We start from the raw sequence: 14,564 nt of genomic DNA on the forward strand, positions 1-14,564 counted from the left end.
ACTGGTGCCTTCTGTGAGATTTCCATACTGATCCTGCAATCCAGACAGACTCAGCCTTTTCTATCCCAAAAAAAGCATTACTAGAATTTCCTAGGCACACGAGTAAAATTTAAAAAAAGAACCTTCAGTCATATACGAATTGTTTAAGTTTGATTTATTTTTCAGTTTGACCTGTAACTGACAAAACATGCAACATATTGAAATAAGCTTGGCACACAGATCGGAACTGCAGTTGCTTTTTAAAACCCGCTCATGTACTGTGACTAAGTTTAAAGGAATAGGCATGATAAACAAAACTGGATAAAAGTACTTAATTTTTGCCACACCAACCAGCTCCTCCACCTACTGCAACACAAGTAGAAGTTATTAAGTACAATGGTGACCCATCAGGAGCCAAGTTTTTATGCCTTTTAAAAAAAAAAGTTCTTGCAAAATGCACCGATCAAGAAACTGGCCAACACTAGGGTGTGTGCAAAAGCAGACCCTGATGCAACTCTGTCCAATTTTCAGTTATTCCTGATGGGGAAACAGTCAGTTTCTAACTCTGACCTCCTGAAGAACATATATAGGATAGTCAAACTTTATCTTACCACATCCTGGCACAGTACACAGGAAAGCCAGGCTGTGTTGCAGTACCATCTAGCTGCATGCATTTCTGTAGAGCCTGCAAAACTGTTCCATAAATCCCCGAGTTGGCCCCACATTCCCCTTTCCAGAATAAAATATACTACACTCTTTCTCAAAGGGATATACTTAACTCCAGATTCATCTGCTGTGTCCCCACACAAATGGTTAGCTATATCCTCAATTTAGCCTCATGTACCTTTCCTCAAATGAGCAACAGCTTACCTCTCTAACCTAAACATTTCCTTTGTTACATTCAGATATATAAAATTACTATCCCAACTAAAGTTAATCCAGTTCTTTATTAGTGTCAAGCTGAAAACTTCCACTGAACCAGCTTCTCAATGAGGATACCAGCACTCACTGCTTAAATGATAATTTTCAAAATAAAGTAACAGAGAGGGGTGCTTCAAAAACAAAACATGCTTCTCTGGCATCATTATCCAATGTCCAGTCTTTAAGCAAGTAGCCAGGACTCATTCCTAACTAAACACTAAACCTCAGCCATGGAAAGGGTCTCTGATAGTCAGTACTCCAAGCCAACGCTGTGAGGATAAAAGGATCTTGTACAGGTAGCAGCTGGTTTCCATCACTGGCTGGAGTTTGGCACAACAAGCTTGTCAAGATGGAATGGAAGGTTGTATTAAAATAGGAAGCATCTGCAACAACCTAAAAAAAAAACCACCCCTAACCACCTTAAATTCATTTCATGCCATTGATCTAGCATCATTTAATACAACAACTTAATTTGCAATGTTTTAAAATTATTTAATGAATTTAGGTAAAATCAAACTACTGTTGTTGATCTCATTAGAAGTTTGCACACGTATGGGTGTATACATGTCTTGAATTCCAATGCTAGTTGCCTACACGTACAAAACATCTATTTAATAATCCTTACCGAGTGATTTCTGGTTGAACTGGGCCATGGTTTACCCACCTGATCATCTTGTCCTCTGAGGTCTGGATCACAAGTGATTCTGCAGGAACCCAGCAGATGTGTGTCACCTAGAAAGGAGTCAAACTATAATCAAACAAGAAGTGCTGCCATGTGACCAGACAACAACATAGCAACAGACCATGGAGTAGTGAAGCGGTTATATACAAAGCCACTGATTTAGTTTCCATGGAAAAATAGACAGATGCCCAAAACAACAGTAAAAATCTCACAACCCAGAACTGATTGAACATTGGAGTTCTATGTCTGGGACCTGGGATCAAATTCAGCGGAGATTGATGGGATGAGTCTCCTCTTTTTGCTGGCAGTAAGGATGCTACTAAAATGAGTGTCAATCCAGTTTCTAATGCAAATGAGCCCACAGCAATCCTGCTCTTCTTGAGTCAAAGGAATGCCAATTTTCTTTTAAACGTAGCCTTTGTGAGCCTGTCCGTTACTTGATCTGCTTCCTGACAGTTTTGATCTGAGGGTTCCCCACACAAGGCCTGGTGTTAAGATTGCAGTTGGGGGCCAATGATGTCATCTGGGTTCCATCTGCATATTTAGCAAGGACTTCACTAGATTTGGGTGGGTGTTCTTGGTGCCTTCAAATCGAAATTGGACGGGATGGCAGACCAGCGGGTAAGTCACCCGCTCTATTATAACTGTCTCCTTGCCTGGTTTCTGGTTAAATATCCCACTCCCATATTGTCCTTTAAAAGATCACTGACAATGGGTGAGCGCACAAATCTTGTGCTTTTGTTGAATCTTCAAAATGATGTTTATGTTCAAGAAAGTATTGGTCATATGCATTTAAGAGAAAGAAAAGGAGTCAGCAATTCCTCTGTCAGTACATGAAGAAAGGGTGGCATCACCACATATTCTTGTTTTCCTCTGGTTAAAGAATTTCACAAATTATATTAAAAAAATTACTGGTCTGCTTAGTGAGTTACGTCTGTCCTTTCAGCAGGTCATTCAGTAATTAGTCACTGAGATGCCAAACATATCCATCAGATCAAAAGAAACAGTGTTAAACACTAAGTGAATCTGAAAGATGGAGCACATTTCCAGTGAGCTCTGAGTACATGGATAAGGATCGTGTTATGATCAATTAAGTAGACAATAAAAATTGACATTTATATGATTATTACAGCAGAATGGAAATTTAGTAAAGAAAGAACTTGCACCTCTCACGACCTCAGTAATTTCTAAAGTGCTTTACAACCATTGAAATACTTTAGAAGTGTGTTCACTGTTGTAATGTAGGAAATGCAGCAGCCAATTTACACCCAACAAGCTCCCACAATTAGTAATGTGATAAATAACCAGATGATCTGTTTTAGGATGGTTGAGGGACAAATGTTAGTCCCAGGACATGGGCGAAAAATAACTCCTCTCCTTCAATAAAGTGCCATGGGATCTTTTACGTCTACCTGAGATGGCAGACAGAGCCTCAGCTTACTGTCTCAACCAAAATTTGGCACCTTTGACAGTGCAGTGGTCTCTCAGTACTGCACTAAAGTATCACCCAAATAGCATTAAGAAAACCAATGATCAGCTGCCAATCAGTCCTTACCAGATTCCTGGAAATACAGCAGCTTTGTAGACAGTTTCCAGTCTCCACATCCCAGATGCACAAGGAATTGTCCCGGGATCCTGTACACAGCTGCAAACCATCTGGAAAGGGCAATAAGACAGTACCATGATGCAAACACCACACTCAGGTCAACAGAAATGGTGTACACTTACAGAACAAAGCCCAACACAGGCACAATGTCTTTTCACCCACGACCTGAGAACAGAGTCAGGGCGGAAGAAACAGAACTTCTGCCAGAGATGCTTATACATTGGCAAATAAAGTTTATATACATGACATTGCTCGTAGACGAAAAGAAAAAACTGGTGTCCTTCTCTTCCTGCCACTGGCTCTGCTTGTTGCCCACTCAGTAATTGTTTGTCTCCTCAGTTTTCCACGCTGTCTCCCTTTTTCTTCTCTTTCTGTCTATAAGGTTCTTAAATACTTTATCCTGTTGACAACTCTTTTCCTCTCCAACTCTCTAATTCTTACTCATCCTTTAGATATTTTTCCATTTGTCTTTTCCTCTCCGTAAGCCTGTCACACACTTTCTGTCGTTATCTCTCAGCTTGCTTTCGACTCTCTTCCTTCCTTCCTTCCCCCTTCTTTCTGTAAGAAAAACAGGAAAATGTTTCCTTTTCAAGAAGTGCACAACTTTGTTATGACCCAGTTAAATTTACCGTGGCAAGAGAAACGCATAAAAATTAAATTCTAAAATACTACAGTGAATGACAGCTTCCTGCATCCATACCTGGGCTTACAGCTAGGCCGGTCACCACCAGTTCATGCCCAGTAAACTCCTGCAGTGGTCCAGCTTTCCTGTCCATGTCCCACATTAGGGCTGTTTTATCACGTGAAGCACTGAAGATTCTGTTTGACTGAAAGACGCAGGTTACCTGAAATAAAACAACAGGCACAATTCCAAATAAGGGGGCATCCACTATTTTGTTCACATTCAGGTCAATGCAGGACAGGATTGCCCCTTAATCCCGCCATCAGCTGAAAACAGAAAACTGAGCAACAGGAATCTGTGCACATCCTACGCGGGTGCAATAAACTCAAGGACACAGACCATGAATTAGATTTGAGCTGACTGCATTCACACAACTCAACTCTACAACTGCACTTCAATACAAACTGTTGATAAAATTCTAGTCCCACAGGTGAACAGTTAAAGCTGCATGAAAATGGCATATGCGAATTGATATTATCTGATGACGTGAAACAGCCAATGTTGTACACCGCCCCATCTGTTGCCTCCATTTCGAAATATCCTATCAACTATCATTCCCTATCTGACAAGAGTCCGGAGGGGGCTTGTTCTTACACTTAGTCCAAGTGAGTCACTGCATGTTGACACTTGGGGTCATTTTGACTTTGGGCGATAGTGTAAAATGGATGACATTGGAAATAAAAATGAAAATCAGGAGAGATGTATAGATGTTGAGATGCTGTTTGCCCTGCCATAAACCTTCTATCCTAAGACTATAACCCTCTAGATAAGAGGTGGGCCATTTAAGACTGAGATGAGGAGAAATGTTTCCACTCAGAGGGTTGTGAATCTTTAGAATTCTCGATCCAGAGGGCTCAGTCACTCAGTATATTCAAGACAGAGATCAATAGATTTTTGGGCACGAAGGGAATCAAGAGATTTGGGAATAGAGTAGGAAAGTGGAGTTAAGATAGAAGATCAGCCATGATCTTATTGAATAGAAGAGCAGGCTCGGGGGAATATATGGCCGACTCCTACTCGTATTTCTTATGTTCTTATACCAGGTGGTTGATCTGATATCGCCCTGATATTTACACTATCGCCCAAAGTCAAAGTTCTCTCCCCAGAGTCATCAGAATACAGAAGGAGAACTAGGTATGTGCTGTTACAGGAGTGGATGGCTCCAGGTCAGCTCAGAGGTTTGGCTAAAATATTGTGTCCCATTGTCATGAATGGAGGAGCTCAAAATGGCAGATTTCCACTGGAAGAAAACTGGACAGGTAAAAAATACATGTTTATGTTTCACCAGACAGGATGGGGAGGGGAGAGGGGTAGGATGTGCAGCATTACATACTTTGAATACAGAGTGCTCTGCCTATCCTACTCTTCCCTTCCTTTTTAGGCATGAATGGATTTCGTGGGCCAGTGGGGACTCCTGGACGATGAATGAAAAGTCATATTTCCACGACGATCCAGGAAACATTGCAAGGATAGTTACGCTACTTATGAAGTTAACTACCATCCCTATGGGGAGAGGGAGTATTTTTCCAACAAATACTTCAGCTGAAGACCACTCTGGGCTTAACCTAGAATACTTGTTTAAACCAAATTCTCAGAATTCCTTCAAAAACAATCAGGAGTCTGTACAGTATAGGTTTTCAAAGCAGCTTAGGATCTTCATGAGAGGGATTTTGATGTCTGTCTATTGAAATCTCTGGACCTCAGTGCTTTGCTCCATAGCTTAGTACTATGAACCATGACCTTAGAAATGAAAGACATGATTAAAGCATTATACCACTAATCTTCTTGAGGGATAACCATCATCCCTTGCATCAGGCTAGACTTTAAAACTAGGCCCCCGAGAATAAAGGTTGGGCCCTTTCCACTTCCATAGTCGACAGCATACCTCCATTTTTTCCTGTCTGTAACACGACAAGTAAATATTTGGCAAGTGGTTTATAAATTGCTCTTACCTTGGTCACATCACGTTCATGACCCATGAATTTCTGCTGCACACCACCAGATTTCCAGTTATATATGACCACTGTCTATAGGGCAGTAAAGTGGGCACATCTCAGTAACAGGCAGCAGACATCACTACTGAATTAAATCAGAACCCAAACATCTGTACATGGCTGGAATTTTACCTGTTCAAAATGGATGGCGATGGAGGTGGTGGTGGGGTTGGATATGGTTCTGTCAGACTTGGGTCGGGTTTTGTTTTGCAGACCCGAGCAGGCCTTTACCTCCCACGCCGTTTGTGGATTTGTCAGCGACCCTGCCGGCTGGATGCTAATTGGCCAGCTGGCACACAATTGCAATAGAAGCGAAGGTTGGAGCTGGAGGGCCTTTGCCACCCGCTTCTGTGACCCTGCTGCTAATGGTTAAATTCCGGCCCATGTATGCACATACAGACACATCCATAAAAACAAAGCTATTATCCCAATGATTTGTATTTACTAATGAACAAGCAGTGGATAAACTGGAATTTACAGTACAAACTCAATATTACTTCACAGGACGCTGTTGTCAGCAGCCCCAAGCCTGTAACAGCCTTCCTGGTAAAGAAGTTACAGTGAGACATCAAAACAAGCTGATATGAAACGTGTAAAAACAAGCCACATTAGATGTCACAAAGCTATTGTACACAAGTGTAAAATGCTGCTCAAACACACACCCTCCATTTCTGCCCTTTCAGAAATAAAAATCTCACCTTGTCCTTTCCTCCGGATACGCAGTGTTCAGATGTCAGGGAGGCTAATGACATTACAGCATCATCATGCGCAGGACTATACTGCTTCACCACTTGAGTGATGGAACTGTGGCTTGTGTCCCCATCAATCCTGGAAAAAAATACAACACAGATCAAGCACAAAGAACAGCATAATCTGACAACTCCAGTGTAAGCCACATTATTTAGAATTTGTTCTGTGCCTCCTTGCAGATTGTGGGTATGTAATAACTATGAGTGGATCCTGCAGATTTCAAGCCAGAGTACAAATAGCTCAAGCTGAAGAGGCCCAGTAGTGGATTAAGCCATCAGCCTTTTACTTCTACGATCTGTCTTTCACCCAAGACAAAAGGAATAAGCATCTGCTGAATGTTAGGGTATCAAATGAAATAAAGAATTTGCACTTTTAGAGCACCTTTCAGGCTCTGAAGCTGTTCCATTGCATTTCATAGGCAATGAATTACTTCTAAAACATAGTCAGTGTTGGTTTGTTAGCAAGCGTGGCAGTCAAGATCCAACAAACGACAATGCACTAAATGTCCAGATAATCTGTTTTACTGATGTTGGTTGAGGAATAAATATTGGCCAGGGCACTGAGAACTGCCCTGCTCTTCTATGAACAGGTGGACAGGGCCTTTGTTTAACATCTCATCCAAAAGGCAGCACAACTGACAGTGCAGTGCTTCTTCAGTACTACACTGAAGTTCCACCCTAGTTTATGTGCTGAAATACCTGGAGTTGAGGCTTAACTCATGACCTTCTGCATCAGAAGTGACAGCGTTACCAACCAGTCATGCTGGCATTTGACTCCAAGCAGCAAGAATCCAGCTTCTAATGACTACAGGCCCATATGACCGAAACTCCGTACATATTGTAACAAATAGTACCTGTGTAATACAGACTGTGACTTGGGTTACAGTGGCATTGTGACAAATGTTGCATGGTATCCTGATGTATACAAAAGAATTATTTAGAGTTAATGAAAAATAAACCACTATAAATAAATCTCGCACTACTGAGCTTCTCTATTTAAACTTATTTGATTTGATTCTCAGTCTTTTCATTGATGTCAGCCACTGTAATAGTCGGGGCACTAAAATGGACCTCAGTTTCAATAGACCAACATGAGAGCAAAAATAAATCAACTAGGGTTCCTGCTCCTGATGATCATCTAGTGACCTGTCTAGGAAAGTTACACAAGGACAGGATCAGGCACGGTTGTGACTCCCCCACTATCCCTCTCTATGGTGGAATAGCCAACACTTGCTGTTCACACATGAACAGTCACTTGGCGAAGTAATGGAGGGCTGCTGGCATTCGTGGATCTAGACCACAGCAATGAATCAGGGATCACTGTGGTTAATGCCCAACTGTACTGCTTAATCTAATTATACAGCTCATAAATGATCAGAAGTAGGACATGGAGATGAGCTGGAGCTATAAACATCACACCTTATTGTCCTACTGCGAGTAAGTGAAGCCTGGTTACTGGCATAAATCAGGGCTTAGCGTCTGACCATTGTATGGCAATGTGTTGACCTTATCACTCGAGTTCCACTGCTTTGTTTGATCTGCAATTAGTCAATGTTTACAGGGGCTTAGCTTTTCACAATGATAATGTTTGTTTGGATTTTGGTGTCAAACAATTTTTTATGAAACCCATGCTCTCTCATCATCATATGTAGCACCATGCTCTTTCTGCTGAGGTCACTGCCCTCTTTTCCTCCCTTAGTCTCTCCCTCCATATAAGCTCCCCAATCCATATTCATGGCCAACCCCTCGACCTTGCCATCTCACATGGCTGAGCTACTTCCATCATATCAATCACAGTTAAGGTCACCCCTCCACCCACACCCACATCCTCTTCCCCCTCCTAACCCTACTTCTTGTGTCTGCCCCTGGAAAAACTATCCCCCAATTCACAATCAACTGCACTTTCAAAATCCCAACTGTCAAGTCTTTGGTCCTTTGTTCACCATGACATCACTGCAGCTACTGATTTGCTCAACTGCACCTTCACCTCCACATTTGATGCCATAGTCCCCACTAAAACCATTATTCTCTCTAACCCTGGCCATTTCCACAGTTAGGTTCTCATCTTCATTCCCTTAAATCCAAGAGACAGACTTGAATGGATATGTTGTTCAACTCGTTTAACCATTCACCGCCAGATCATCTGGCTGGAACATATAAAGCACTATCGGATCCTGCTCTCATCTGCCAAAACTGCTCACTATTTCAGGATCATCCTGGAATGCAAAGATAACCCCCAGGTTCTTCTCTCTACTGCAAACAGTCTTCTTAAACCCCTCTCCCCACACCTCCAACAATAAGTGTGAGAACCGCAAGAACTTCTTTGTTACTAAGATTGAGACCATCTGATGAGCTGCCTCTGCCACTTTCCTTCCTTTCCCTAGCCCCAAACTTCCTCTAATTCTCCGTTCTGCCATTGCCCTGAACTTGCATCTTTCTCTAGTTTCTCTCCTAACTTCTCTCATGTTCTCTCCAAGCTCATGTTGTCCATGAGACCCACCTTCTGCTTCCTCGACCCTATTCCCACTAAACTGCTGACCACCCGACTTCCCTTCCTGGTTCCCATATTAGCTGATATTGTTAACAATTCTTTCTCCTCAAGCACTGTCCCCTTCTTGTTCAAATCTGCCGTCATCACCCCCTTCTCAAAAAAAACCCTTGACCCAACCGTCCCTGCAAACTACTTCCCCATCTCCAACCTCCCTGTCTCTCCAAAGTCCTTGAACATGTTGTTGCCTCCCAAATCTCTGCCCATCTTTCCCAAAACTCCATGTTTGCATCCCTACAATCATGTTTCCACCCCGACCAACTACTGAAACAACTCTTATCAAAGACACAAATTACACCCTCTGTGACTGTGACAAAGGTAAGCGATCTCTTCTCATCCTTCTTAACTTGTTTGCAGCCTTTGACACAGGTGGCCACACCATCCTCCTCCATCACCTCTCCACTGTCATTCAGCTGGGTGAAACTGCACTCTCCTAGGTCCATTCTTATCTATCTAATCGTAGCCAGAATATCACCTGCAATGGATTCTCTTCCCACTCCTGCGTAGTTACCTCTGGTGTTTCCCAAGGATCTATCCTTGGCGCCCTCCTATTTCTTATCTATATGCTGCCCCTCGGTGACATCATCCAAAAACATTGCATTAATTTCCACATGGACGCTGACGACACCCAGCTCCACCTCACCACCACCTCTCTGCAGTGATAGGCACCCCACCGTAGAAAGAGCATAAAGGTAATGGGAAAGGTGCAGATTCACAAGGATGCTGCAAGTTATTCCACTTATGGAGACAAACTTGAGAAGTACTAGCTTTTTCAACTGTAAGATTAAGGGGAGATCTGATAAAAGATCTTCAAGATTATGAGGGATGATGATAAGGTAGATAATGATAGGCAGTAATGAGAGGCCACAAATTTATGATCACAAGAACAATCAAGGGGGGGGGGGGTGAGGTTAGAAAAATGTTCTTTGCACAGTGTGTGATTACATGCAAATTTGTCTGCCTTAAAGTGCTATTCAAGCAAAGTCCATAAATCTATTTTAAAGGGAATTAGGTAGTGGCTTGAAAGGATATGGGAAGAGAGCAGGGGAGAGGGATTAGACTAAATGGCTCAAGTGGAGAAAAACAGTGGCGCAGATTTGATGGGTTAAATCACCTGCTTCTGTGCTCTTAACAATCCACGATTATAAGACTAGAAAAGAAACTGCTCGTATTAGCTCGGTTACTGTAGTATAAAATTTAGCACTTTGATTTTTCTTTAGTTAATATGGGAGTAGGAGGGTACTTGAACAGAAGGCCAGAAAGGGCCTTAGCTCAGAGAGCTCCTTTAACTTACAGATTCACTGTATGTAACTGAAATAACATTCACAGCCTTGTGGTTATGGTACTAGCAGCCCATAAGGTAAAGAATTCCAATACCACATGGCAAGTGGTGAAAATGAACTCAAAATATGTGGATTGGCACCAGAAAATCAATGACTGAAAGCTTCCAGAAAGCTGCCAAATTGTGGCAGATCTGCCACCCTAGCATTTGTGGTCTATGTGTGACTACACTCCCACACTGCATGTTGGACTCTTAAAGCCCTCACGGAAACTTGGGATAAGCATAAATAGTGCATCACCTACATCTCAAGAACAAATATCAAATCTTATTACTAGAACATGCATATTACTAGAGTGCAACTTGCAGAAATAGTAGAATTATTAATTGCAGTCTATTATTAACATCGGCAATCATGCGCTCCACAGACTCACCATACCTGTATCGGGATATGTTGCGTTTCTGTTTACTCTGCAGTTTCCCCATGTCAGCAAAGTGTTAACTGTAAGCATCTAACAGTCAGGTAAAGAGCTTACTGGCTGGCATGGCGTCAGCTGCAATTAACAGCACTTTTAAACCAGATGCATAGCACAGCCCAGAGCCTACAAGAAAGGAAATGCGAATACAGCAAGAATAATATTGAAGAAGTTATAAAGCATTAATTAACTGCACTTTTTAAAGTTCCACTTGAATAAGGCTGGGATGTTATCAGCTTCAAAATATTCCGCAGAAACAAGATTGTATAAAAGCCAGAAAATGTTATAATTAAATTTCATAGAAAATATAAAAGAGAAAGGACATGCCATTGAACTGTCCCATAATCTGTACAATTATATAGTTTTATAGAAAGTCTTAGAGGTTGGCATTATATTATGCAATACTCTAACCAAGACTTTATGAGATATGTTAAGTCTGCTCATTAATGAGCCTCGTTTATCCAAATTATCTAGAAAAATAAAATCCAGTCATGCATGTTTACAAACTTGAGATTACAACAGGTGCAAACATCCTTACATTACTTGTAACATGGAAACTGAATCCAAAATATCCCATTCCTATGTATTTTCAGGCCCACAAACAGCTGGGGGGTGGAGAGGGGAAGCTGTGCAAAAATTTCACATTCTATTTCTGAGTTAAGGATAAGAAAATGGATTTAAAATTGCACTTTGCTCGCACCGTGCTTTAAAACTAGTACTAAATTCATCAGGCTGGTGAAATAATTGACTGCGTCTCTGGGCATTTTATCTGGTTGCTGGGAGAATGCCAGCCACGCCATGTCCTCTATTTAGTACAGGCAGGCTGTCAATGCAAACCCTATTTGTGCAGATTGATCAAATCAGCATCATTTTCCATCTGTTGAGGCATGGGATCTCTCTCTGGATGGGTGAGTCAAGATGGACCTTCTTAACAGCCTTCCTTATCCATAATTAGCTGGCAGTCTATGTCCAGCTCCTCTTATATCAGTAACCTGGAGGATCACACTGAGCTCTTTCCTTCACATAGCTAGGGCTAAGGCTGATTTCTCTGCTCATTATCTGCATGGGCTGTTTCGGATTTGTATTTCTCCCTTTCCGCGGAAACAGCTGATTTATTCCTATCCTTGCTATCTCTCCACATTCACCCCTCTATTGATTTATCTGTCCTCATCCTTACTCCTCTCCATTATCCCTACCTCCTCCCTCTGGGTTACACCTGGCAACGCCTCTCCGGTATCCAAGGACGTCCCCCCTTCTAACCTGTCCCACTCCACCACTTCCGGTCCGTCAATCCCACTGTCCCGAGGGTGTGTCCTGGAGGAGAGCGTTTCTTGCTGTAATATTCTAGATGGTGGCAGGATAATGTTTTATGTGTGAACTACGAACAACGGAAAGGTGGTTTTATTTTCAGGTATCGGAACTATGAGATAATTTTACAGAGATAGACATTGTGAAATGTATTGATCCAATAAGCAAATTAACGTAGTAACAGATAAAAGTATGTCTAATTTCAATTAGAACATTGGATCATGCAACTAATTTAACCTCATATTGTTTACCAAGATTGTTTTTAGTTCCACATTTCCCTGAGTTTACATCTTTGAGTTCTTAGGATGTTTTCCTGGTACCAACTGCTCAGCTTCCTCCCTCTTCTGCTCTGGTTTTAATAGTTTGTTAACTCCACGACATGACTCGCTGTCACCTATCCCTCCCATTCTCTTGGCGAAACAGTATGTATGCACACCTGCATTACCTGAAAGCTTGACTGCACAAATGTTTTCCAACATTGCCTCAAACCTTCCACAGTCTTTGTCTAATTCACAACGTTGCAGCCTGTTGTACTCAATTGCACCAAGTCCATTGAACAGAGGACACAAAACCTAGGCAGACACTCTGGTGCAGTACGAAAGGAGCGCTACATTGCTGGAGGTACCATCTTTCAGATGAGACTTTACGCTGAGGCCCTACTACCTTCTCAGATGGTCTAAAAGCTCCCAGGTCACTATTTTGAAGAAGAGTAGGGGAGTTCTCTTTAGTCATTATCACATTGCTATTGTGGGAGCTTGCAGCGTACAAAATTGACTGCCGCATTTCTGACATTGAAACAGCGACAACACTTCAAAAAGTACTTCATTGGTTGTAAAGAGTTTGGGACCTCTTGAGGCCGTAAAAGACACTGTAGAAATTCTTTTTAAGCAAAGTACATCAAGCACAGTGGCCAAGGTGGATGCAAAAATGGGAGGAAGTGTGGGAAATTTTAAAGAGAGTATGGTCTTTTTATTTTTTCACGTGATATGGGCATTGCTCTTGCCAGCAATTATTGCCCATCCCTAACTGCCCTTGAGAAGGTGGTGGTGAGCTGCCTCCTTGAACCACTGCAGTTTGTGAGGTGTAGGTACACACCGCCCCCCACCCGGCCCATAGTGCTGCTCGGAAGGGAGTTCCTGCGTTTTGACCCAGTGGCAATGAAGAAATGGCAATATATTTCCAAGTCATGATGCTATCTGATATAGAGGGGAGCTTGCAGGTTATGGTGTTCCCATGCGCCTGCTGCCCTTGCTCTTCTAGGCAGTAGAGATCACAGTATTGGAAAGTGGAAGCAGTCTCAGCAAATTGCTGCAGTGTATCTTGTAGATGGTACACACTGCTACCATGGTGCGCTAGTGGTGACGGAAGTGAATTTTTAAGATGGTAGATGGGGTGTCTATCAAGTGGGCTGCTTTGTCCTGGATTGTGTTGAGCTTCGTGAGTGTTATTGAAGCTGCACTCATCCAGAAAGTGGGAATATTCCATTATACCCCTGACTTGTGCCTTGTAGATGGTGGACAGGTTTTGGGAAGTCAGGAGGTGAGTTACTTTCTGCAGAATTCCCAGCCTGTTCTTGTAGCCACAGTATTTATATGGCCGGTCCTGTTAAATTTCTGGATGGTGGGGGATTCGGTGATGATAATGCTGTTGAATGTCAGGGAGATGTTTAGATTCTTTTGTTGGAAATGGTCATTGCCTGGCACTTGTGTGGCAAACTTGCTACTTACTGGTCCAAACCTGAATGTTGCCCAGGTCTTGCTGCATGAATAGGACTGAACACTGCAATCATCAGTGAACATTCTCACTTCTGACCTTATGATGGAGGGCAGGTTATTGAAGAAGCAGCTGAAGATGTTTGGGCCTAGGACACTACCCTGAGCAACTCCAGCAGCGATGTCCTCGTGCTGAGATGATTGGCCTCCAACAGCCACAAACATTTTCTGTGCTAGGTATGACTCCAGCCCTCGTTCCCTTTGACCTCAATTTTACTTGGGTTCCTTGATGCTATACTCGGTCAAATGCTGCCTTTATGTCAAGGGCAGTAACTCTCACCTCACCTCACCTCTGGGATTCAGCTTTTTCATCCATGTTTGGACCACAGCTGTAAGGTCAGGAGCTGAGTGGTCCTGGTGGAACCCAAACTGAGCATCGGTGAGCAGGTTATTGGTAAGTGCCACTTGATAGCACACCTTCCATCACTTTGACGATGACTGAGAGTAGACTAATGGGGCAGTAATTGACCAGATTGGATTTGTCCTGCTTTTTGTGGACAGTTCATACCTGGGCAATTTTCCACATTGTCGGATAGATGTCGCTGTTGTAGCTGTACTGAAACAACTT

At 42.5% G+C, this 14,564-nt stretch overlaps 2 protein-coding genes across 9 annotated transcripts in view; one reads left to right on the forward strand and one right to left on the reverse strand.

Annotated features, from left to right (window-relative positions):
- The window catches only part of wdr31 (WD repeat domain 31), a 76,846-nt gene extending 64,684 nt beyond the window's left edge, over window positions 1–12,162 (reverse strand). For 3 of the 7 annotated variants that reach the window (XR_010968968.1, XR_010968969.1, XM_068011910.1), the window contains exons 1-7: window positions 12,113–12,162; window positions 10,880–11,042; window positions 6,563–6,692; window positions 5,823–5,897; window positions 3,889–4,033; window positions 3,138–3,238; window positions 1,565–1,632 (exon numbers count right to left, since the gene is read on the reverse strand). Coding sequence is in view for 5 of the 7 variants with exons in the window: in XM_068011910.1 (XP_067868011.1) it covers window positions 1,565–1,632; window positions 3,138–3,238; window positions 3,889–4,033; window positions 5,823–5,897; window positions 6,563–6,692; window positions 10,880–10,926 (566 nt within the window). In the remaining 2 variants the exon portion in view is untranslated. Of the gene's footprint in view, window positions 1–1,564; window positions 1,633–3,137; window positions 3,239–3,888; window positions 4,034–5,822; window positions 5,898–5,996; window positions 6,061–6,562; window positions 6,693–7,467; window positions 7,513–10,879; window positions 11,043–11,454; window positions 11,493–12,112 lie in introns of those variants that run through there. The other 4 variants (XM_068011913.1, XM_068011911.1, XM_068011914.1 and 1 more) reach the window with 4 other exon arrangements.
- Window positions 12,163–12,234: 72 nt separating this feature from the next.
- LOC137347791 (B box and SPRY domain-containing protein-like) overlaps window positions 12,235–14,564 on the forward strand; it is a 96,333-nt gene continuing 94,003 nt past the window's right edge. For both annotated transcript variants that reach the window (XM_068012761.1, XM_068012762.1), the window contains exon 1: window positions 12,235–12,327. In XM_068012761.1, the coding sequence (XP_067868862.1) occupies window positions 12,286–12,327 (42 nt within the window). In that variant the 5' untranslated portion in view covers window positions 12,235–12,285. The remainder of the gene's footprint in view (window positions 12,328–14,564) is intronic.

The sequence above is a fragment of the Heterodontus francisci genome, chromosome 32, assembly GCF_036365525.1.
Source record: "Heterodontus francisci isolate sHetFra1 chromosome 32, sHetFra1.hap1, whole genome shotgun sequence".
In the NCBI taxonomy this organism is placed as follows: Eukaryota; Metazoa; Chordata; class Chondrichthyes; order Heterodontiformes; family Heterodontidae; genus Heterodontus; species Heterodontus francisci.